Source organism: Pelobates fuscus, chromosome 2 (assembly GCF_036172605.1).
Source record: "Pelobates fuscus isolate aPelFus1 chromosome 2, aPelFus1.pri, whole genome shotgun sequence".
Classification (NCBI taxonomy): domain Eukaryota; kingdom Metazoa; phylum Chordata; class Amphibia; order Anura; family Pelobatidae; genus Pelobates; species Pelobates fuscus.
In genome coordinates this window covers 396,070,245-396,094,371 of record NC_086318.1, presented here as the reverse complement: position 1 = coordinate 396,094,371, position 24,127 = coordinate 396,070,245, and the positions used below count along the sequence as shown (strand labels likewise).

General features: G+C 44.5%; 2 protein-coding genes across 3 annotated transcripts in view; both read right to left on the bottom strand.

The window, feature by feature from the left end:
- INTS7 (integrator complex subunit 7) overlaps nucleotides 1-24,127 on the bottom strand; it is a 61,039-nt gene that overhangs the window by 12,067 nt on the left and 24,845 nt on the right. Inside the window, exons 11-16 of one of the 2 annotated variants that reach the window (XM_063443852.1) lie at nucleotides 12,235-12,474; nucleotides 8,728-8,865; nucleotides 7,732-7,938; nucleotides 3,110-3,304; nucleotides 1,132-1,233; nucleotides 786-894 (exon numbers count right to left, since the gene is read on the bottom strand). In XM_063443852.1, the coding sequence (XP_063299922.1) occupies nucleotides 786-894; nucleotides 1,132-1,233; nucleotides 3,110-3,304; nucleotides 7,732-7,938; nucleotides 8,728-8,865; nucleotides 12,235-12,474 (991 nt within the window). The remainder of the gene's footprint in view (nucleotides 1-785; nucleotides 895-1,131; nucleotides 1,234-3,109; nucleotides 3,305-7,731; nucleotides 7,939-8,727; nucleotides 8,866-12,234; nucleotides 12,475-24,127) is intronic. The other variant, XM_063443853.1, reaches the window with a different exon arrangement.
- On the bottom strand, nucleotides 12,671-16,249 carry LOC134585958 (nuclear pore complex protein Nup133-like). Its single transcript, XM_063441447.1, has one exon. It carries the CDS (start codon nucleotides 16,159-16,161, stop codon nucleotides 12,733-12,735), a length of 3,429 nt encoding a protein of 1,142 aa, XP_063297517.1. The 5' UTR covers nucleotides 16,162-16,249; the 3' UTR covers nucleotides 12,671-12,732.

Here is a 24,127-nt window from a genome sequence, read left to right as displayed (position 1 = left end):
TTGCAGTGGTTATGGTATGTTGAGTGTCTACTTAATAAATGGGAGTAAGTCTCCATAGTGATCCGAGTTTGACACGTACACTAGGTTACTTATGGATTTATATTGTACATAAACAGTTAAAGCCTGAAAGGAAAAAGAAATGTCAAACATAGATACCTGGAGCATGCACTTATGAAGATCTCAGAGACCTTCCTGTGTCTTCTTGGATGGATTCACCAACATACACATTGCAGTTGAACGTTGGTGACATTACATTCTCAAAAGTAGAATCCAGATCCTCTCAAAGGAGAGATGGATTGCACTACAAATTCACACGAAGAACGCGGCTCTATGCATGAAAACATTTGACCGTCTAATCCCTACCTTTGCTTTTGTGCTTTTGGGCACAAAATAGATTGCACCTACCAATGAGGACTATGGCAAGAAAAAGAGACACACATATTGCATCCTAGTGTATTCTAATTATTTTTAAACCAACACATTAGGTTTATGTCAGTACTTCGGAAAAAAGGAAACAAAATGTATAAAATGCCCATAAACCCATATATTTCTATTTTATTATTCACTGTTTTGAAAAAAGAATAGTGGATTACCAGGTTCCAGGGAAATCAAATGTCTCCCATTCTTTCCATGATAAACTATTCTTTCTCTCTTATGATTTAATTGACTAATTACAAAAGCTGGTGGTTATATGGAATTCATTTTCACTTTAATAACGATTCCAGTCTTGGTGACAGAATAACAACAAAACAGTTAAAATATGAAAGATGTAAACAATAAAAAAGGATGCAATTCTATGTTCCTCAAAGTAGCAGAATCAGCATCGAATGAAGACCGATACAGGTCACTATAGCGCGTAGCAAGATCTTTGAATTCTTCCATGGACTGTTTCATCTACCAAATAAAAACATGGCAGCAGTGAGATACTTCAATGACAAGGGGAAGCAACATTTATGTGACTGAAATGTACAAAAATATTATGCAATGCGTTTGATAATATAGAAAATACTTTGATTCCAAATTCTGAAATCGTTAAGAGCTACCTATTTACCAGAGTGCAGCCCAGTGCAATGCAAACATTGTGCTCTGTTAACCAATAAAAGTACCCAAATATGTGCCAGTTACACTCACTTTGACTAAAGTAATAGCACGCTGTACTACAAGTAGGTGAGAGGGGAGACCATAATGGGTTAACAGAGAAGCAGCACAACTGGTAGACTGGTCCTGAATTGGCTGGAAAAAAGAAGAAATTAACTGCTTTATTACCATAAAATCCACTAATTACACTTTCCAGCTCACAAGTTTAACTCTGCTAGATCTCTAAAAGTGTGTATTCCTGTGAGTCACAATATGTTACACCATCAAGGGCCACTGTATTCACTGTAACCTCTACTCCTCAATGAACTGGTAATTGTTGTACTGTATGGAGTCAGGGACTCCAGGTACTATAACCAATCCGATGAGATGAAATGGTTATAGTGCCTACAGAGTCCCTTTAATGTTGACTCGTTAAGGTGCAAGAGTGATTGCTATCTGTTCCCTTCTTAAATAGCCACACATATATTGTATATCATAAACATTAACCTCTTTTCACCTCAAGAAATATAAACAAATAGAAGAAAAAAACTTTAATAAGGGAAAACTTGTTACACGCCAGTCTTTGATAAAAAAGCATTCAACATAAAATGAACAGAAAAATAGCAATACATAACCTAGTAAAGAGCAAACTGTTTATATACACAAATAACAAATGAAATGGAATCACTAGAGGTTGAACGTATTGAAAACGTTGCACCTAGCTGAGGAAGCCGATAGTATTTTTGGCGAAACGCGTCCTGGGGATTGCAATACCATTACCTTTATGCCCTTTGTATATATATATATATATATATATATATATATATATATATATATATATATATATATATATATATATATATATATATATATATATATATATATATATACACAAACACACCTTTTTATATTGTTTTGAAGTATATTTGTTTTTATATATTGTAATTGGCCATTACAATTTTAGATCCAGAATACTTAATAAATATTTTGTTTAAGTCATATGGGCTATTGGTTCCTGCTCTATAGGAGTGTAGTCCTCAACTACACAACGTGCTGATATAGAGCCTATAAAGTGGCTCCTTACTTGTGAGTATAATACTTCTGCTTTTTTATGCAAAATTGGTTTCAGACTATATTGCACTACATATCTTTTGCTTGAGCTCTAGTCACATCGTGAGAAACGATTGGAATTGAAGAAGGGGAAAGGTCGCCTTTACGGACCTGAAAGCGTTCACTCCTGAGCTTGGCTATAAGCTCATTAATATGTGAGTGGTTCCATATATAAATTTAATACACAAATAGTGAATCATGGTTTTACACTATGACGAATTAATCTCTCTTTCAGAACTTTTTATAAACAAAACATCATCCTCTCTGCGACCAGTTTGGAAGTGAATAATATTAAGAATTTGGACTTATCTGATATTTGTATGTAGCGCTACACCTTTTGTTATATTTGTGTTTTGTGATTAGTGTATGTGGAAGGATTGCACTTGGTGGTACAGCTGCTATTAGTTCTTTTTATATATATTCTGTGTTATACTAAGATTTTGTACGAAGCGCCAGTATATATTTTTCATCTGCTGGATTAACTCTAGTTTAAACATAGCAGTTTCTCTGAAACTGCTATGTTTACAGCTTCAGGGTTAACAATAGATTGAGCTGAAGTGGTCTGGGTGCCTATAGTGGTCCTTTAAAGAATCAACACGACTAGCACAAACCAATAACTAACCAACTATGTCCAAGTCAGGTAAACTGTACCAGAAGGCAAGCAGAGCATCATGTGAGATGTATACTACAACAGCCCTAGAGAGACAGATGAACAAAGCAAGAGAGGTAGATTGAAGATTATACCACTGACTTGAATGAGATGTTATGATTAGTGTTTCAAAGAAGAAAGTGAAGTTGTTCAGTTTTGGAGGGATTTGATAAGGAGTTTTAGTCGGGATGAGTTTGGGGAAGAGATATACAGAGAGGTTACAAATGATCGCAAATAACCATCAATATAGTAATAACTATAAAGTTTCCATACCTGGGTTGAAATGCGCCCACAACGCTGGAGATCATTGCCCGAAGTCATAGCAATGGTGGAGGCAATGGCAGGAGGGGGGCTGGTTTTCAGACTGTTACAGGTGCAGATTAACTGAGAGAAAGCATGAAGGAGATCTATCCGCAGCTTCACAAATTCACACTGAAAACTTAAAGGATTCATAGGTGTACTAGCAGCCTAAAATAAACAAAAACATGTAAAGGGTAGCAACTACTGATAAGGTGTAAGTTTGAACACATCTTTAAGCAGTGTGAAACAATAAAAAAAACAAGACACTAGTCTGCATCAGTCCATTTTTTTGTAGCATCAAGTAAAAAAAAAAAAAAAAAAAAAAAAGAAGGTTACAAGGTGGTGAATTCATACAGTACTAACAATCACTAAAAGTCAGATAATATTCTAGAAACCAATCAGTTCTTTATACTGACACCAGATTGTTTATTGGCAATATTTTACAGCACTTTAAAAAAGTTGAAGAACCCACACTGATCACTTTTAACCCTTTAAGGACACATGACGTGTGTGACATGTCATTATTCCCTTTTATTCCAGAAGTTTGTCCTTAAGGGGTTAAATACATTTCAGCAAAATCTTAAAATAAATAAATGAATCAAAGCATTATAATTTACCTTACTAACTGTGTACACAGTAAATAATCTGCATCCTCAGAGCGTTTAACCCCTTAAGGACCAAACTACTGGAATAAAAGGGAATCATGACATGTCACACGCCAGGTGTCCTTAAGGGGTTAAACAACAGTTTCCTATACTGCACACAATAGAATGCTGGCGTTAATCAGCACGGCTGTGGCACTTGCAAGTTCTGATTTTGCCATTTTTGACAAGCCTTCCCCCCCCCCCAGTAAAGTACAAAAAAAATAGTACATGACATTTAGAAACATTGATTGAGGAGACATATTTGGTGAATAAGCAGTAGTTTAACTAAAAATTCATAAATAAAAAAATGGCAAGTATTAAACATACATGTGTACTCAGAATCTAATACATAAGGACTCGAGTTTCAGGCATGTGTGAAAGTAGGAATCAGAAAGGAAAAGCTAGAGAGGAAAGGAAAATAGAGGAGAGTGGAGGATGGAGTCGAGTAGAGAGGGGATATGGATTAGGTAAGAGACTTGATACACCTGGTCCAGTCAAGCCTGGCCATCATGAAGTCATCAATTATGCCATAATCAATCTAACAAAGAAAGTCATGTTTTACGCCAGGTAGTCGATTCATGGGTGCATGATGGTAGTTTGCTTTTCATGATTTCTCTGAGAGAGATAGTCAAGGCTTCAATGAAGCAGATGCCTTCCACCTTCTGCCTTCACTGCTCTGTCAGGAGGTCTCACTAAGGATTTATTATACAGAGAGAATAAGGTATGTATGTGATACAAGAAAGGGCTTTGGGGGAGGATAGAATGGGTCTCCAAAATGCTGGCCCATATGAGCATTTGCTAGTTTCCAGTAGGACTCTGAATGGCCAGGCCCACCACAGATGAAACATGAATCCTACTGCTCCCCAGCAATGCCAACATTGATCAGGTATATCCACAGTCTGGTGAAGCTCCTGCGGGGTTCAGTATTTATAAAACCGTTATTTGCACTGTTTATCTGATAATGTGTGATCTAGAGCCTCATCCCATTGGGCCTGTAAGTGTATTGGGATTTTATTGGTTATCTTGAGAAAACATCTGGTATAAGAAAGACGCTGATTTCCAGATTCTCATCTTATTTGCACAAGAGATTAAAATGTGTCAGATGTATGTGTATGCCTGCTTTTTTTGTTAAATTTGGATTATGATCACGAGGGAGGTAATTTGAGCATAACATTAGATCTCTAGAAATACAGGATTTCTCTGTGCTGGAAGAACAGCTAGTGTCTGGAATCAATTGTCAAGTCCACAATGCTGGAGGTGTGAGGCCAGGTAATACCGAGAAAAATCACTTTTATATTTGGCAAGAGAGTTCTAGCCACATTGTCTTTCTGCAGATATTTAATCAACACTGTAGTTCAGGGGTCCTCAAACTCCGGCCCCCCAGATGTTGCTGAACTACAACTCCCATGATTCTCTGGCTATCTATGTAATTCAAAGAATCATGGGAGTTGTAGTTCAGTAACATCTGGAGGGCCGGAGTTTGAGGACCCCTGCTGCAGTTAAATACTTTCAATAAAACTAAGGAAAAAGATTGACTAGAGAGAGTTATTGAGATGGTTTTCAATTCAGGCTCCGAATGCTGAATTAGGTCTGGATTTCAGCAGTGCTAGCAGCAAGGGTTTAACACATGGTGGCTGTCCAGCAAGCGCTTGCTAGCCAGCCGCAATATCACATTAAAAAACAAAACCTACGGGGGTCAAATGATAAGGGAGGTTTTAAACCTCCATATGCTCCTAATGCTGTCCTATTGTTAGAAAAGCCGCATCTCACGTGGATGGGGTTATTTAAAAGTGTGGGTGGTGGGGTGAGATATAGCCTCCCCGTACCCCCATCTGTAGACATTGAGTGGGAGACAGATCGCTGTCTACCTCCCCCTCCCCCCGTGGCTGGCAGATGTAAGCTAATAAATAAAAGAAAACATGTTGGACATCCAAATATCACCCCTGCCCCAACCCGTGGTCAGGATTTAAAGTAGTGATGCAATTAACTTCAATAATGAAAAGTGGTCAGATTTTCAGCTGGTAATTACAGATAAATTTGCCATTGCTTGTTACTATAAAAATTTATAAAAAGTGTGATTGCTCCATTAAGGATATTACTCTAAACCAGCGCTTCCCAATTGGTGTTCCGCGAGAACAAAACCAGGGTTCTGCCGCGATTTGCCCATACACTTAAGGCCACCCAGTGGGCATTGCTGAGCAGAGGCAAAGTCTGCCGCCGCGGTCGTTTAAGACAGCGACCAGGGCACTGTAGAGTGGGATTCTGGGAGGAAGTGTCAGCCTGTCACTTCCTCCCAGGCATTAAGAGTGTCACGCTGGAGATGAAGAGCGTGGAGTGAGCTGCTGCAAGCAGAGGATCACTGTGCTGACCAGGAGTGAGTGATAGATAGGCTGGTGAAGAAACCTCCCACAATACACAACATGAATGGGAAGGCTCTGAGTGATGGCTGACCCCCTACATGGCTGGCAGGCTGAGGATCATAGGAAGGGGAGTTCATAAACTCCAAGCCTAGCTTGGAGTTCCAGGGATCCACAGACAGCCACTGTAAATTTAGCCATCACCCAGTTAGCTGGTGTAAATTCAGGGGAGATTTATCAGAGTCCATTTTGGGGTTGCAAAAATCTCTTCCAATTTATTATATTAACCCTCCAACCACCAAAAAAAACAAAAACACTAAATATAAAAATCATGACCTGTGTGTGTGTGTGTATCTGTGTGTCAAGTTGTGTGCATTTTCACTGTGTATCTGAGTGTGTGTGTGTGTGTGTGTGTGTGTGTATGTGCCAGTGTGTATATCAAGTTGTGTGTATCTGTGTGAGTATATATATGTGTGCCAGTGTGTGTGTGTGTGTGTGTGTCAGAGTTTGTATATTTGTATCAGTGTGTGTATGTGCCAGTGTCTGTGTACCAAGGTGTATGTATGTGTCACTGAGTATCTGAGGATGCCTATATCTGTGTATCAGTGTGTGAATCTTTAGGTCAGTTTTTGTATCTGATTATGTGTGTGTGCGCCAGAGTGTGTAAATGTGCCACTGTGTGTATCTGAGTGTCCTTATCTGTGTGTTGGTGTGTGTATATGAGTGTGTGTGCCAGAGTGTGTATGTGTATGTGCCAGAGAGTGTATCTGTGTGTGTATATGCCCGAGTGTGTTTATCTGTGTATTTGCCAGTGTGTGTATCAGTGTATGTGTGTGTCAGTGTGTGCATCTGAGTGTGTGTGTGTCAGTGTGTGCATCTGAGTGTGTGTGTGTATGTGGTATAGTGTGTATCCGTGTGCCACTGAGGGTATCTATATGTCTGTATTTGTCAAGGCGTTTGCATCTTTGTGTGTGTATGTGTCAGTGTGTATGTATGTCCATACATCCCAGCAATGAAACACCAATACAACATGCAAACACATCCCTGCAAACAGTAACATTATGTACAAAAACACCCCAGCATTTAAACTGCAAAATGATATACAAACTTTCAAAGACACCCTTCACTCAAATACTACACACAAATGTACATCTGCATTTAAAAGCCAACACTACATCTAAACACAGCAATGCAATCCACAAATGTATTAAAATACTAAAATTATACACAAACACCAACTCTACACATAAAACCACAGGCTACAATCTGTTTACTATATATATATATATATATATATATATATATAAAAAAAAAAAAAAAATGTGTCAAAAAATTACACTCTGCTACTTTTCCACAATGTATGTCAGAGGGTTCCACGGGAAAATTAATTGGGAACCCCTGCTCTAAACTGATATATGCAAAGGTAGATTCAGAACACAGAGCTCCCTTAATACAAATTCTTATGGTATGATGGAAATAAATCTATGATTATCTTGCAGTAATAATGTTGCTTTAGAAACGCACTCTCTCTCTGTACAAGTTGGAATATGCCTCAAACAAATGATATGAAATCTATGAAAGTTAAGGTACTAACGGTAAGTGAAGCAATCCCCTTGTGGTAAGATTTTAGTGCATCAGCGATAGACGACAAGGCAGAGCTGTAATCATCCTCTTCCAGCACTGTGAGAGACTGCTCTGCCAGAGAGAATTCCTTCAGGCTGTTTAACCAAAAGTAGAAATGTTCCGAGGCCACCTGTGTTAGCAGGCTTTGATAGAGATCCTTTGCCATATCATGGTTACCCTGCCAAAATCAAAGAGAGTGAATTAGAGAGAAACTCTGCAAAATGACAAAAATGCAATTGCATTACTTATTGGCAACAGATACACTTTAGGAGTTCTAACCATTGATTCAAGTGTTTCTTCCTAGTATCTATAATGGTGAAAGGAAAAAAAACAAAAACAACCCAACCCAGTCTCATCAACACTTACAAAGAGTGGAGCATGAGTGCAAGGTGACAGTGCCTTATAGCAACCACTTTATGGACTGGCTTAAAAATAAATAAATACAAACTCCTTGTTCTCCTTCTACCAGATCCACTGCAGCATAGTGACATGTCGTGGTATAACACTAAGAGTGCCCTGGACACCCCCATTCTGAGTAGACAAAACAATTTAGAACAGTTTGCCTTCTAACCTGGCGTCCGCTGATCGGCACTCCCCCCTTCCACTACAGCCAAAAGAAAGCCAGAAGCTTTCTGCCTGAGCCAAGCCTGGCGGTGCAGAAGACTCTCAGAAAATGAGCTAGTCCCACACTGTAGGGCTAAGGTCAGGAGAGCTAAAAGAAGATCCTAAGCAGGAACTTCCAGCTGTCGGCTGTAGTGTAGGCGGGGAGCAGCGATCAGGGGATCTCCGTGATCAAACTCCTTTTTACAACTTAGCGGTCAGGGCACCCCTGGTGTCATTGTAATGGTTATGGTGTTTAAAGTGTTCCTATTGCTCTATTGTGTATAGGTCAGCACTATTGATTTCATTTGTGGAGATGCTACATTGTAACAGGGCATTAGGTGTGATCCTGACACATTCTACTTACCATTCTAGAAGCTTGCCTGGCAATCCTATACACAGTCCAACCATTGGACACGTTTTCCAGCTGCTGTTTAATGATAGTCTTTACTTCCGGAGAGAGGGCTTTCTGACTTGAAACAAATATAACTGTGGCCAGGCAGACCTGTACAGGAAACAACACCCATTAGATTCAGTGTTCCAAACCTGAATAGCACGTTATAGATTACATTACAAAAACAGAACTACGTCTTAGAACCTGTGCAATGCAGAATGGACTAGAGGTCAACTAGGGAGTCAGTCTTCACTTTATCATATTCACGAGACCATATGTACTAAAGACTGATCAAATGAGTCTGGAGCTCTCCTACTAGTCAGGCTGTAATGGTGGTCCAAATATGAAGGATGCCTTCATTGGCAACATATACACTGTTAGCTCGTCCAAAGGTTAAAGCTTAACCTTAACTGAAGAGGCTCAAAAATATGGTCTCAAAGTCTCATTGTTGGAGCCTTACTGAGTCAGAGAGGGACTTCAAGTCCTTGAAAGAATGATAAACTTGGACATTTGTCATCTACAACTAAAGGGACACTATAGTCACCTGAACAACTACAGCTTATTGAATTTGTTCTGGTGAGTAGAATCATTACCTTCAGGCTTTTTGCTGTAAACACTGTATTTTCAAAGAAAATGCAGTGTTTACATTACAGCCTAGTGATAACTTCACTGGCCACTCCTCAGATGGCTGTTAGAGATCCTTCCTTGGTCATAGATGCCTAAAATGCATCCAAACATTCAGTGTCTCCACCCTCTACATTGAACTTTCCTCATAGAAATGCATTGATTCAATTCATCTCTATGAGGAGATGCTTATTGGCCAGGGCTGTGTTTGAATTATGCTGGCTCTGCCCCTGATCTGTCTCTTTGTCAGTCTCAGCCAATCCTATGGGGAAGCATTGTGGCTGGATCAGGCTACCACTTCTGCTGATGTCAGCAGGCAGTGGGCAGGTCTAAAGGAAACAGGGACAACAAAGTAAGCAGCTTTCACTTGAATCCAAGTAAGATTTTACTATACGAAAAAAACAAGATGTTAAGCGCTAAGTGAATAAACCCCTTATATGGCAAGCAGGTTTCACTATGGACAAATGGTGAAGGAAGTCCATATAATATTGTATGACAATTACTGGTGTAAATTAACCAGCCTAATAGGTGAAAAAAACACACGCAAGGGGGGGGGGGGGGGGGGGAAAGAGACAATGCCTGCGACAAAATCCTCCTTCAGGTGATGTACCTTTAAATATAGAAAGAAAAATACATAGCGTGATACCGTAAAATATATATTGGTTTATTAACAATCTGTGGCCCCCAAATTAAAAACTCTTACAAGAGATATATGTGGTTCTTGTCTCCAAGTCACACACAACAGCTTGTCTGTTTTAGCCCAGCGGCTCTTGATGTTGATGTTTAAAGTCCCGTGCACTCGGACAAGTTGTTTATCAATGCATCTTGAAAAAGCCTGGGTTCTAGCAGGCGTAACGCATAGATTAAATTGATGAAATCAACTTACTAAAGACACCAGTAAGCCGAACATTTAAACCGAGATTCCAGCATTTACCTGCATTGATAAACAACTTGTCCGAGTGCACGGGACTTTAAACATCAACTGCAGACGACTGGGATCGGTAACGTGTTTTAAAGAGCCGCTGGGCTAAAACAGACAAGCTGTTGTGTGTGACTTGGAGACAAGAACCACATATATCTCTTGTAAGAGTTTTTAATTTGGGAGCCACAGATTGTTAATAAACCAATATATATTTTACGGTATCACGCTATGTATTTTTCTTTCTATATTTAAAGGTACATCACCTGAAGGAGGATTTTGTCGCAGGCATTGTCTCTCTCCCCCCCCCCCCCCTGCGTGTGTTTTTTTCACCTATTATGCTGGTTAATTTACACCAGTAATTGTCATACAATATTATATGGACTTCCTTCACCATTTGTCCATAGTGAAACCTGCTTGCCATATAAGGGGTTTATTCACTTAGCGCTTAACATCTTGTTTTTTTCGTGTTGTTTATATCTGAAAATATCTGAGAATTTTCATGTGTATGGTATAGCAGCTTTCTACTAATTAGTCACTTATTACATCTGTATATATCGCGCTCTCTAAACAGTTTTGTAAGATTTTACTATATTTAGGGAGGCATGGGGCTAGATTGTGGTTTTAACCCTACAGGGTCAGGAATACGTATTTGTGTTCCTGACCCTATAGTGCTCCTTTAAGCTACATATTATGGAACTTTCACAGCCCAAAATGACACTTTTCCCAACATCATTAGTTCTCAGTGAATGTAGTGTGTAACAGTGTTTTCCAAGTGCAGTCTATTGACGGTATATAGATTAACTGCAAGGTGAAAGACAATACTAACATAACAAGGTCAGCTTTAATATTCTACAACCAAAAAGACCACTGGTATGTGTGGTGACATTCTGTTATCAAACTAATATGGTGACCAGGGGTCATGTGACCAAGCTCATGTATGCCTTTCTCAGTGGGATAAGCTTTACCTTTGATATGGTAATTGGGTAATTCAATACCTTTACAGGTCAGGAAAGAGATAACCACTTCCCCCTATCCCCATTCCTTCCTGTTCCTTCTTGGCTGTGCTACTAAGCAGACCCTTAAGCAGACATGGGCTAATTTTTATCATGGTGAACTGTGAGTGGGATCAGGTGATTGCATAAGATTTAGTTGTTATTGTTAGTTAGGTTGTTGCTGTTGGTATAGTTAGATTGTGTGTCATTATTTGAATGTTGTTTTTGTTTTGTCTCTGAATAAATATTTGTTAAAGTAGACGGACCAGAGTTTATATGTGTATGCGTACATAATAATTTATAGAGTTTGGTAATACACCACAGTATGTATGGTAAATCCAGAGATCCCCAGAGACTGGGTGAATTAAAAAAAGAACTTTAAAGTAGGATTTTGTTTACATTCTGAACACATTATTCCAGCCAGAGAATTCTTCTACATTATTTACAACTTTGGAAATCCCAGAGGAAGTGGGGGCAATACTCACAATAAACATCTGATTCATGGAACAGGCACATTACAGGTGAATGCATGGAACCCTGTGGACATTCACTAATAACATGCAATCTGGTTTACCCTGCATCAATATTTTTTTTTTTTTAATTCATACATTTTGGTGGCCATGTCCGTACACAGAGAAACAAGAAATATAATCATCCTCTGTTTACACTTTCTAGTTCAAACAGAAACCTAATTTCCTTTGTTGACCCAGACATAAACAACGAAACGCAGGTCATCACTGAAGGGGACTGGTCTGAAATATGTATCAACTCAAATTATTACTGCTTGTATAAGCTACCATCAACCCACCTTCCCCTTCTCTTATTTGTTGACACTGAATTTTGCATAGGAAGCAGAGTGTCAGTAGAAACATAGCATAGTAGCATATAATAACAGATGCAAAGCCAAAAGTAATCCATCATTACTTTTCGTTTGTTTCTTACCAGAAGTTCTTGCTGCTTGTCAGTAGATGATCGTCCAATCAACTTGTAAAGCTCCACAATGTCTCCCAGCATCCCATCCCCCAAGACTGGCAGTTGCATGGCAACAGAAGCCAGACAATGACACATGAGTATCCTGGCCGAATCCTGCGCGCTGTGAAGCTGTGTTAGGAGAGACTCCACCACTGACTGGCTGAGATATGGTCGGCTCTTTGCCAGCTTAACCATGCAGGATAAAGCAATCTGCATAAACAAATACAACACATTAAGTACTCTATTTTTCATATTTTATCAATTCTGAAAAGACTTCTCTGGCAACATGCCTAAAGGGGAACTGTCATTTCACAGAAAATGATACCAATAATGAATGAATAAACATTGAAAATCACTTAACTTTGGTGAACATATCTTTTTATTTTTTTATTTTTTTTTCCAACATATATAAAGAACTGAATTTATTAAACAATAGTGAAAAACAAATGGGTCCAACACATGACAGAATTAAGGATGTTCTTTTACATAGTATTCATAGTTTGCCTTTAGAACATATTCAAAGTACGCATTGGATCTTAAGCTGGAAAGTTCATCTGACTGAAGCAGAGTTTCGCCTTCTGGTAAGTAGTCTCCAAGGTGTGTACCTTTTTTTAAAAACAGTTGAAGTACTTTCACAAATATGGAGTCTTTTGCGGCATCTATGGGGTCGTCTGTTCCATCTAAAGATGACCAATTGTCTCTCTTTATAGCTTTGCAGAGTATTTCCAGCTTAAGTTCTTCCTTATCCACATATGTCTCCTCATCAATATAGTCCAGCAGATCAAGGGCTTTCTTAAAGTCATATTCATTTGCCTTTCTGTTCTCCTCACTTATGTATAGTTTTATGAGGGCTAGAGCGGAAAGAACAGGCATCCCATTTAAGTTCAACTGCTTTTCTTCCAGAAGCTGACTGGGCAGGGTCTCTTGATGTAGAAGGAAAATCTCCTTTTCAGATATTTCTTCAATCTTGTCTTTCAATATGTCTTCAGTCAAATCAGATGCAATCACTGCTAATTTACTCATTGCAAGTAGAGTTCTTTTTTTACAGAAGTACCGAGTTTCTATATTTGCCAATGTCTGCAGTGTCCGGTGAGCCTTGTCAAAGTCTTCAATGTTCACCTCATGTAACCAGCTGAGCTGGTCATGAGCTTGCAAGAAAGAAGCCAACTGCCCATGTTGGGAAATTGGCTGAGATAACAGTTTTCCTCGCTTCCCTTTCTCCAAATACCAGCGAAACAAGAAGTCTGAAAAATTCTGATCAGAGAATTGTGTCATGTACTGCTGCAATCTGGTGTGATTTTCAGTGAGTTCACATATTTGCACTAGGATATCAAATTCACAATACTTCTCAGCAAGGCTAATAGCCCAAGTATACTGCCCCAAAGTCAACAGAGGTGACAAGAGTTCTGATCGCTTCTGTGTATACTCTGCTTCCAGAATGCAATATCTTTCTTGGGCACTTGGCCTGTCCACAGATTTCAGCTGAGTGACATAGTCATCAAAAAGAAAATTTAGCAGTGCAACCAACTGCTCAATAAGGATACTGCGCAGGCTGGTATCTGTTTGAGGATAAACATTCTTCAGGATGATGCTGTGCTGACGTATTATCGCTGTACGGATACCAGTAGGCCCACTAGAAGCAGTCCATTGAAAGATCTCGGGTTCTTTCGGCAGGTGTTCATTTTTATATAGGGAGGCTTTATTCTGTCGATACTGAAAGGCAGCATGTAGCATATCCTTCATTAAAGTGTTTGTAGTTATAGCAATATGTGCCCATTCTACAGTGTCAGGTGATATGTTTTCCAGATCACATTCTTCTTTGTTTAAAAAGCATTCAAATATCAAATCCATTTGTGACACCTCTCTAAAATACACATCTGCTGCAGTCAGATTTTGAGGAATGGAGCACAACCTTTTGTTCAGAGCAAGATGTATGGCAGCATTCACCAGGGCAGGGAGTCTGGTGTGGTGATTCTTCAGAACAATAATAGCTGATAATTTTTCTGCAAGCTCGCAGAGCAAAAGACTAGTAACTATTGAGTTTCCTCTTAATTGACAAGTACTCAAGCGGCTGAAGAGTCCAACCTCATGAAGAAAATCCATAAAGAATGAGTGTGCTTTCATCTTATCTTCCAATTGATGCAAAATGATAAGGGAAGTATTACAAATACCAGCTGTTTCTTCAGGTAAGGAATCAGCCCAGCGGGGATCCGCAGCAGGATAATCATCTATCAAGTCCAAACTAAGCTGCACTACTGCCTCATCCAGTTCACTATCAAATTCCATTCCTGCAACTGGTGGGAACAGATTGTCGGCCATGTTTTGTGCAGCCAATAAATCCTTCCTGCAATACTGCAAGAAGGCAGCTTTCAATAGTTTTGTTCTATCATGAGATAAAGTCTCTGTTCTTGAGGGGGTTTCCATAAATGGGACCTGACTCTTTGGTCTTTCCAAAGATGTAATGGATTCTTCTAGGTCCTCTGGAAGCATGAACATATTTTCTCGAGCTACAATCGCCAACAGTCCACTCTTTCTGGCAAAAAATATTGTTAAACCTGCACACGAACCAGCTCCCAAGAGGTTATCACCTTGTGTTTCAAATGGAATTTTTTCCTGAGGCAAACATCCTCTTCCAGGAGCCGTTGAGCAGGCAAACACGGCTTCTCTTGTGCAGAGACAAGCAGCTTGGCTGTTGACATTTGGAATCACAAGCTGGCAAAAAAGCATATCTTTTGACTGAAATGGAGGGTTGAAACGAGTGACTTCTACAACTACCTCATCAGACACATGGTAACCTTCATCCTTTACCGTAACCAGCGTATAATATATAAGACACGGACTCTCTCTGCTATGCCAAGCAGCAGCCAAGATGACTAATCCATCCATGTTTTGACTTAAATCCAGATACTCAATGTTTATTTCATCACTCACAGCTTTGTGGTTGCTTCCAGAACCCCATATCGCATTGGAAATGTTTTCTTTAAGAATCTTGCCCATTTCCCAACATAACACATGATACTCTGAAGTTTCATCCATTTCCCATTTGTTTATGCTAGAATCAGAGAGGGTGTACAAGCAGTCCTCTTTATCCCAGAGTACACTGCGAAGAGTAGATTCAATTGCAGGAGACCGCATGCCAAACAAAGTGGAAACTCTGCGACCGATACCAGACAACATTCCCTGCCCTTGCTGCAGAACCCGCTGGGTAATCTTTCCGGAAGCATCTGGAAACAACCTTACCAGCTGATTGTTAGAAGATGATAGGACATAGCTACCAGCCTTGACAGAGGTCACAAATTCACAGAGCGAGTCCCCAAAGTCTGTATGTGTTTCTGTGTAGAAACTTTCATGCATAAGGTTAGGCCAAAAGCGGATAGAGCCTTCACGGGTAGCCACCAATACTGCTACGGTCTGTGCATGAGCTCCATCCGGTATGTGAATATTGATGTCGACCAGATCTGCAGTGCACTCGTAGTCACTAGCAGGGAGCTGCAGCTCCTTACACAGCATTAACTTGGTAGAAGAAGTGTGACTGATTCTCCAGATTATCAAGCGATCACTGTAAGCCAGCCAGGCCCATCCGTCTTCATGAATCTTAACAGTGAGGCGTTCATCTGCATCAGCGCTGGTCAAGACTTCCATCACCTTAATAGGGAGAGGCGAGCCGTACAGCTGCACATTATAATTCACAGTGTCACTGGCAGATGGGTGAAGTACCACTCTGGAAGCTGTGGCGCGGAATCCGCTGCTCGGGACTCTGCGCCCCACGGGAGACAATACCGCTGAGGGCGAAGTGGCGGCGACCCCAGACCCCACACTTTTCCTGACACTCGATACTCGGGTGTTGTGCTGACGGCGAGCCGTTACTGCTGCCTGAGTGCGTGGAGACGGAAACATCGTTAATCTGCCAGGCCAACGTGATAAATTGAAAAGAAACTGCTCCCGCTTCAGGATGTTGAACGTGTGAGCGTTCTCTGGTGCGTAATATCCGGGGAATGGCGCGCTAAGTGTGACGTGTGAGGCATGGCCGCCACCCCGGACCCGGCGCCGCCCACCCAAACCACCGAAAAACACTTGGAAACTCCACCTGCCAAAAGGCAAGCTAAGGACCCGGGGGCACCCATAGTCCTTAATACCCCTACACACACAGCGTCAACACCCCCACCCCTACACACCCACAGTCCTTAATACCCCTACACACACATAGTCCTTAATACCCCTACACACCCATAGTCCTTAATACCCCTACACACCCATAGTCCTTAATACCCCTACACACCCATAGTCCTTAATACCCCTACACACCCACAGTCCTTAATACCCCTACACACACATAGTCCTTAATACCCCTACACACCCATAGTCCTTAATACCCCTACACACCCATAGTCCTTAATACCCCTACACACCCATAGTCCTTAATACCCCTACACACCCATAGTCCTTAATACCCCTACACACCCATAGTCCTTCATACCCCTACACACCCATAGTCCTTCATACCCCTACACACACATAGTCCTTCATACCCCTACACACACACAGTCCTTCATACCCCTACACACACACAGTCCTTAATACCCCTACACACCCACAGTCCTTAATACCCCTACACACCCACAGTCCTTAATACCCCTACACACCCACAGTCCTTAATACCCCTACACACCCACAGTCCTTAATACCCCTACACACCCACAGTCCTTAATACCCCTACACACCCACAGTCCTTAATACCCCTACACACCCACAGTCCTTAATACCCCTACACACCCACAGTCCTTAATACCCCTACACACCCACAGTCCTTAATACCCCTACACACCCACAGTCCTTAATACCCCTACACACCCACAGTCCTTAATACCCCTACACACCCACAGTCCTTAATACCCCTACACACCCACAGTCGTTAATACCCCTACACACCCACAGTCCTTAATACCCCTACACACCCACAGTCCTTAATACCCCTACACACCCACAGTCCTTAATACCCCTACACACCCACAGTCCTTCATACCCCTACACACCCACAGTCCTTCATACCCCTACACACCCATAGTCCTTCATACCCCTACACACCCATAGTCCTTCATACCCCTACACACCCATAGTCCTTCATACCCCTACACACCCATAGTCCTTCATACCCCTACACACCCATAGTCCTTCATACCCCTACACACACATAGTCCTTAATACCCCCACCCCAGCACACATAGTCCTTAATACCCCTACACACACAGAGTCCTTAATACCCCTACACACCCATAGTCCTTAATACCCCTACACACCCATAGTCCTTAATACCCCTACACACACCCATAGTCCTTAATACCCCGACACACACCCATAGTCCTTAATACCCCGACACACACCCATAGTCCTTAATACCCCTACACACACCCATAGTCCTTAATACCCCTACACACCCATAGTCCTTAATACCCCTACACACACCCATAGTCCTTAATACCCCTACACACACCCATAGTCCTTAATACCCCTACACACACCCATAGTCCTTAATACCCCTACACACCCATAGTCCTTAATACCCCTACACACCCATAGTCCTTAATACCCCTACACACCCATAGTCCTTAATACCCCTACACACCCATAGTCCTTAATACCCCTACACACCCATAGTCCTTAATACCCCTACACACCCATAGTCCTTAATACCCCTACACACACCCATAGTCCTTAATACCCCTACACACACCCATAGTCCTTAATACCCCTACACACACCCATAGTCCTTAATACCCCTACACACACCCATAGTCCTTAATACCCCTACACACCCACAGTCCTTAATACCCCTACACACCCACAGTCCTTAATACCCCTACACACCCACAGTCCTTAATACCCCTACACACCCACAGTCCTTAATACCCCTACACACCCACAGTCCTTAATACCCCTACACACCCACAGTCCTTAATACCCCTACACACCCACAGTCCTTAATACCCCTACACACCCACAGTCCTTAATACCCCTACACACCCACAGTCGTTAATACCCCTACACACCCACAGTCCTTAATACCCCTACACACCCACAGTCCTTAATACCCCTACACACCCACAGTCCTTAATACCCCTACACACCCACAGTCCTTAATACCCCTACACACCCACAGTCCTTCATACCCCTACACACCCACAGTCCTTCATACCCCTACACACCCATAGTCCTTCATACCCCTACACACCCATAGTCCTTCATACCCCTACACACCCATAGTCCTTCATACCCCTACACACCCATAGTCCTTCATACCCCTACACACACATAGTCCTTAATACCCCCACCCCAGCACACATAGTCCTTAATACCCCTACACACCCATAGTCCTTAATACCCCTACACACCCATAGTCCTTAATACCCCTACACACACCCATAGTCCTTAATACCCCGACACACACCCATAGTCCTTAATACCCCTACACACACCCATAGTCCTTAATACCCCTACACACACCCATAGTCCTTAATACCCCTACACACCCATAGTCCTTAATACCCCTACACACCCATAGTCCTTAATACCCCTACACACACCCATAGTCCTTAATACCCCTACACACACCCATAGTCCTTAATACCCCTACACACACCCATAGTCCTTAATACCCCTACACACACCCATAGTCCTTAATACCCCTACACACACCCATAGTCCTTAATACCCCTACACACCCATAGTCCTTAATACCCCTACACACCCATAGTCCTTAATACCCCTACACACCCATAGTCCTTAATACCCCTACACACCCATAGTCCTTAATACCCCTACACACACCCATAGTCCTTAATACCCCTACACACACCCATAGTCCTTAATACCCCTACACACACCCATAGTCCTTAATACCCCTACACACACCCATAGTCCTTAATACCCCTACACACACCCATAGTCCTTAATACCCCTACACACACCCATAGTCCTTAATACCCCTACACACACCCATAGTCCTTAATACCCCTACACACACCCATAGTCCTTAATACCCCATCACACACACATAGTCCTTAATACCCCTACACACACAGTCCTTAATACCCCTACACACACAGTCCTTAATACCCCTACACACACAGTCCTTAATACCCCTACACACACAGTCCTTAATACCCCTACACACACAGTCCTTAATACCCCTACACACACACACATAGTCCTTAATACCCCTACACACACATAGTCCTTAATACCCCTACACACACACCTACACACACACACATAGTCCTTAATACCCCTACACACACACACACACATAGTCCTTAATACCCCTACACACACAGCGTCAACACCCCCACCCCAGCACACATAGTGTGCAGGCGTAGGGGCACCAACACTGTGTGCGCCGGGATAGGGGCATTTGCAGGGGTAGGGCCACTACCAGTGCCCCAAGTCCCCCACCCACCCCCTGCGAGACGGACCCTCCAGTGCTCCCCAACAGCTCGAGCAGAGCGGCGCCCCGTCCAAGACGGCGCCCACACCCCCCGCCGCTCCGGTGAACACTACCAAAACACTAGCAAAACCTCATTATCTTTTAAAATGTTTATTAAAGGGACACTATAGGCACCACAACCACTTCATCTCATTGAAGTGGTCAGGGTGAAGGGCCTGTTCTGTTAACACTACAACGTAAAACATTGCAGTTTCAGACAGTCACGAGAAGTGTTTCTTGCATTCTCAAGGAGATTAGCTCCAGGAAATGACATTGGAAGTCCTTGCTCTTTGCATGTTGGCATCCACAGTCTTCAAAATCCCCATAGGAAAACAATGATTTAATGTTTTCCTATGAGGAAGCTCTAATGTCATTAGGTTCCTCCATACTAACACTATAGTGGTCCTTCCAAGACTGTATCAATTGATATCACATTCTAGTTCAATTCTGGCATGACCAGGGCACAGATTGCATTGGAGGAGAAAGGAAGACATTGGGAGAGATTTTTCGAAGATGCTCTGTTCTAAAAGTTGTGCAATCAGTATGGAAACTACTGGAACAATAAGACACATTCCATTGAGGACTCCTCCAATTTATGTTTTTGCACCAATATTTCTATTTCTTCTCCTCTCATTGCTGGTTTGGGTGCCTATAGTGTCCAGGTGTCAGAGAGGGCAGAGCTTATAACACATAGCCAAGATTAGGGTGATAAGTTCCAAGATGGCATTATATATAGTGGTGTGGATTTCTTATTTTGAAGGGCACTCTAATCACTTAATTACTACATCTAATACTCTCAGCCAATAAATAATATACACAAAATATAAACAAAAATTGATACAGCCAATGCTCAAGTATGATGCTTTAGGATATCGGAGCAGACTGGAGAACTGTGGGCACCTGACAGAGCCAAAAAGGTGTGAAACTGTTCATGAACGGTTTAAAAACTGCCTGGCACCATGCCTACAACAGGCCACATACAAGCTCTAAACCACTATTCTTAAGACATTGTGTCTATTCACCTCCTTCATCAGGCATGCTATACATTTTTATACTTTCTCAAGTAATATTGCTGTGCTTTCCCCCTGCCTCCGTCCTCCACTGTGTGTCTACCCCCCTACTTCCTCCATCGTCAGCTGTGTGTCTACCCCCCTACTTCCTCCATCGTCAGCTGTGTGTCTACCCCCCTACTTCCTCCATCGTCAGCTGTGTGTCTACCCCCCCGCCTCCATCCTCCGCTGTGTGTCTACCCCCCTACTTCCTCCATCGTCAGCTGTGTGTCTAACCCCCTACTTCCTCCATCGTCAGCCGTGTGTCTGTGCCTCCATCGTCAGCCGTGTGTCTACCCCCCGCCTCCATCGTCAGCCGTGTGTCTGTGCCTCCATCGTCAGCCGTGTGTCTGTGCCTCCATCGTCAGCCGTGTGTCTGTGCCTCCATCGTCAGCCGTGTGTCTGTGCCGCCATCGTCAGCCGTGTGTCTGTGCCGCCATCGTCAGCCGTGTGTCTGTGCCGCCATCGTCAGCCGTGTGTCTGTGCCGCCATCGTCAGCCGTGTGTCTGTGCCGCCATCGTCAGCCGTGTGTCTGTGCCGCCATCGTCAGCCGTGTGTCTGTGCCGCCATCGTCAGCCGTGTGTCTGTGCCGCCATCGTCAGCCGTGTGTCTGTGCCGCCATCGTCAGCCGTGTGTCTGTGCCGCCATCGTCAGCCGTGTGTCTGTGCCGCCATCGTCAGCCGTGTGTCTGTGCCGCCATCGTCAGCCGTGTGTCTGTGCCGCCATCGTCAGCCGTGTGTCTGTGCCGCCATCGTCAGCCGTGTGTCTGTGCCGCCATCGTCAGCCGTGTGTCTGTGCCGCCATCGTCAGCCGTGTGTCTGTGCCGCCATCGTCAGCCGTGTGTCTGTGCCGCCATCGTCAGCCGTGTGTCTGTGCCGCCATCGTCAGCCGTGTGTCTGTGCCGCCATCGTCAGCCGTGTGTCTGTGCCGCCATCGTCAGCCGTGTGTCTGTGCCGCCATCGTCAGCCGTGTGTCTGTGCCGCCATCGTCAGCCGTGTGTCTGTGCCGCCATCGTCAGCCGTGTGTCTGTGCCGCCATCGTCAGCCGTGTGTCTGTGCCGCCATCGTCAGCCGTGTGTCTGTGCCGCCATCGTCAGCCGTGTGTCTGTGCCGCCATCGTCAGCCGTGTGTCTGTGCCGCCATCGTCAGCCGTGTGTCTGTGCCGCCATCGTCAGCCGTGTGTCTGTGCCGCCATCGTCAGCCGTGTGTCTGTGCCGCCATCGTCAGCCGTGTGTCTGTGCCGCCATCGTCAGCCGTGTGTCTGTGCCGCCATCGTCAGCCGTGTGTCTGTGCCGCCATCGTCAGCCGTGTGTCTGTGCCGCCATCGTCAGCCGTGTGTCTGTGCCGCCATCGTCAGCCGTGTGTCTGTGCCGCCATCGTCAGCCGTGTGTCTGTGCCGCCATCGTCAGCCGTGTGTCTGTGCCGCCATCGTCAGCCGTGTGTCTGTGCCGCCATCGTCAGCCGTGTGTCTGTGCCGCCATCGTCAGCCGTGTGTCTGTGCCGCCATCGTCAGCCGTGTGTCTGTGCCGCCATCGTCAGCCGTGTGTCTGTGCCGCCATCGTCAGCCGTGTGTCTGTGCCGCCATCGTCAGCCGTGTGTCTGTGCCGCCATCGTCAGCCGTGTGTCTGTGCCGCCATCGTCAGCCGTGTGTCTGTGCCGCCATCGTCAGCCGTGTGTCTGTGCCGCCATCGTCAGCCGTGTGTCTGTGCCGCCATCGTCAGCCGTGTGTCTGTGCCGCCATCGTCAGCCGTGTGTCTGTGCCGCCATCGTCAGCCGTGTGTCTGTGCCGCCATCTTCAGCCGTGTGTCTGTGCCGCCATCTTCAGCCGTGTGTCTGTGCCGCCATCTTCAGCCGTGTGTCTGTGCCGCCATCTTCAGCCGTGTGTCTGTGCCGCCATCTTCAGCCGTGTGTCTGTGCCGCCATCTTCAGCCGTGTGTCTGTGCCGCCATCTTCAGCCGTGTGTCTGTGCCGCCATCTTCAGCCGTGTGTCTGTGCCGCCATCTTCAGCCGTGTGTCTGTGCCGCCATCTTCAGCCGTGTGTCTGTGCCGCCATCTTCAGCCGTGTGTCTGTGCCGCCATCTTCAGCCGTGTGTCTGTGCCGCCATCTTCAGCCGTGTGTCTGTGCCGCCATCTTCAGCCGTGTGTCTGTGCCGCCATCTTCAGCCGTGTGTCTGTGCCGCCATCTTCAGCCGTGTGTCTGTGCCGCCATCTTCAGCCGTGTGTCTGTGCCGCCATCTTCAGCCGTGTGTCTGTGCCGCCATCTTCAGCCGTGTGTCTGTGCCGCCATCTTCAGCCGTGTGTCTGTGCCGCCATCTTCAGCCGTGTGTCTGTGCCGCCATCTTCAGCCGTGTGTCTGTGCCGCCATCTTCAGCCGTGTGTCTGTGCCGCCATCTTCAGCCGTGTGTCTGTGCCGCCATCTTCAGCCGTGTGTCTGTGCCGCCATCTTCAGCCGTGTGTCTGTGCCGCCATCTTCAGCCGTGTGTCTGTGCCGCCATCTTCAGCCGTGTGTCTGTGCCGCCATCTTCAGCCGTGTGTCTGTGCCGCCATCTTCAGCCGTGTGTCTGTGCCGCCATCTTCAGCCGTGTGTCTGTGCCGCCATCTTCAGCCGTGTGTCTGTGCCGCCATCTTCAGCCGTGTGTCTGTGCCGCCATCTTCAGCCGTGTGTCTGTGCCGCCATCTTCAGCCGTGTGTCTGTGCCGCCATCTTCAGCCGTGTGTCTGTGCCGCCATCTTCAGCCGTGTGTCTGTGCCGCCATCTTCAGCCGTGTGTCTGTGCCGCCATCTTCAGCCGTGTGTCTGTGCCGCCATCTTCAGCCGTGTGTCTGTGCCGCCATCTTCAGCCGTGTGTCTGTGCCGCCATCTTCAGCCGTGTGTCTGTGCCGCCATCTTCAGCCGTGTGTCTGTGCCGCCATCTTCAGCCGTGTGTCTGTGCCGCCATCTTCAGCCGTGTGTCTGTGCCGCCATCTTCAGCCGTGTGTCTGTGCCGCCATCTTCAGCCGTGTGTCTGTGCCGCCATCTTCAGCCGTGTGTCTGTGCCGCCATCTTCAGCCGTGTGTCTGTGCCGCCATCTTCAGCCGTGTGTCTGTGCCGCCATCTTCAGCCGTGTGTCTGTGCCGCCATCTTCAGCCGTGTGTCTGTGCCGCCATCTTCAGCCATGTGTCTGTGCCGCCATCTTCAGCCATGTGTCTGTGCCGCCATCTTCAGCCATGTGTCTGTGCCGCCATCTTCAGCCATGTGTCTGTGCCGCCATCTTCAGCCATGTGTCTGTGCCGCCATCTTCAGCCATGTGTCTGTGCCGCCATCTTCAGCCATGTGTCTGTGCCGCCATCTTCAGCC

What these genes read in the sequence shown, in the direction of transcription:
- LOC134585958 (XM_063441447.1), bottom strand. Translation starts at nt 16,161, where the DNA reads ATGTTTCCGTCTCCACGCACTCAGGCAGCAGTAACGGCTCGCCGTCAG.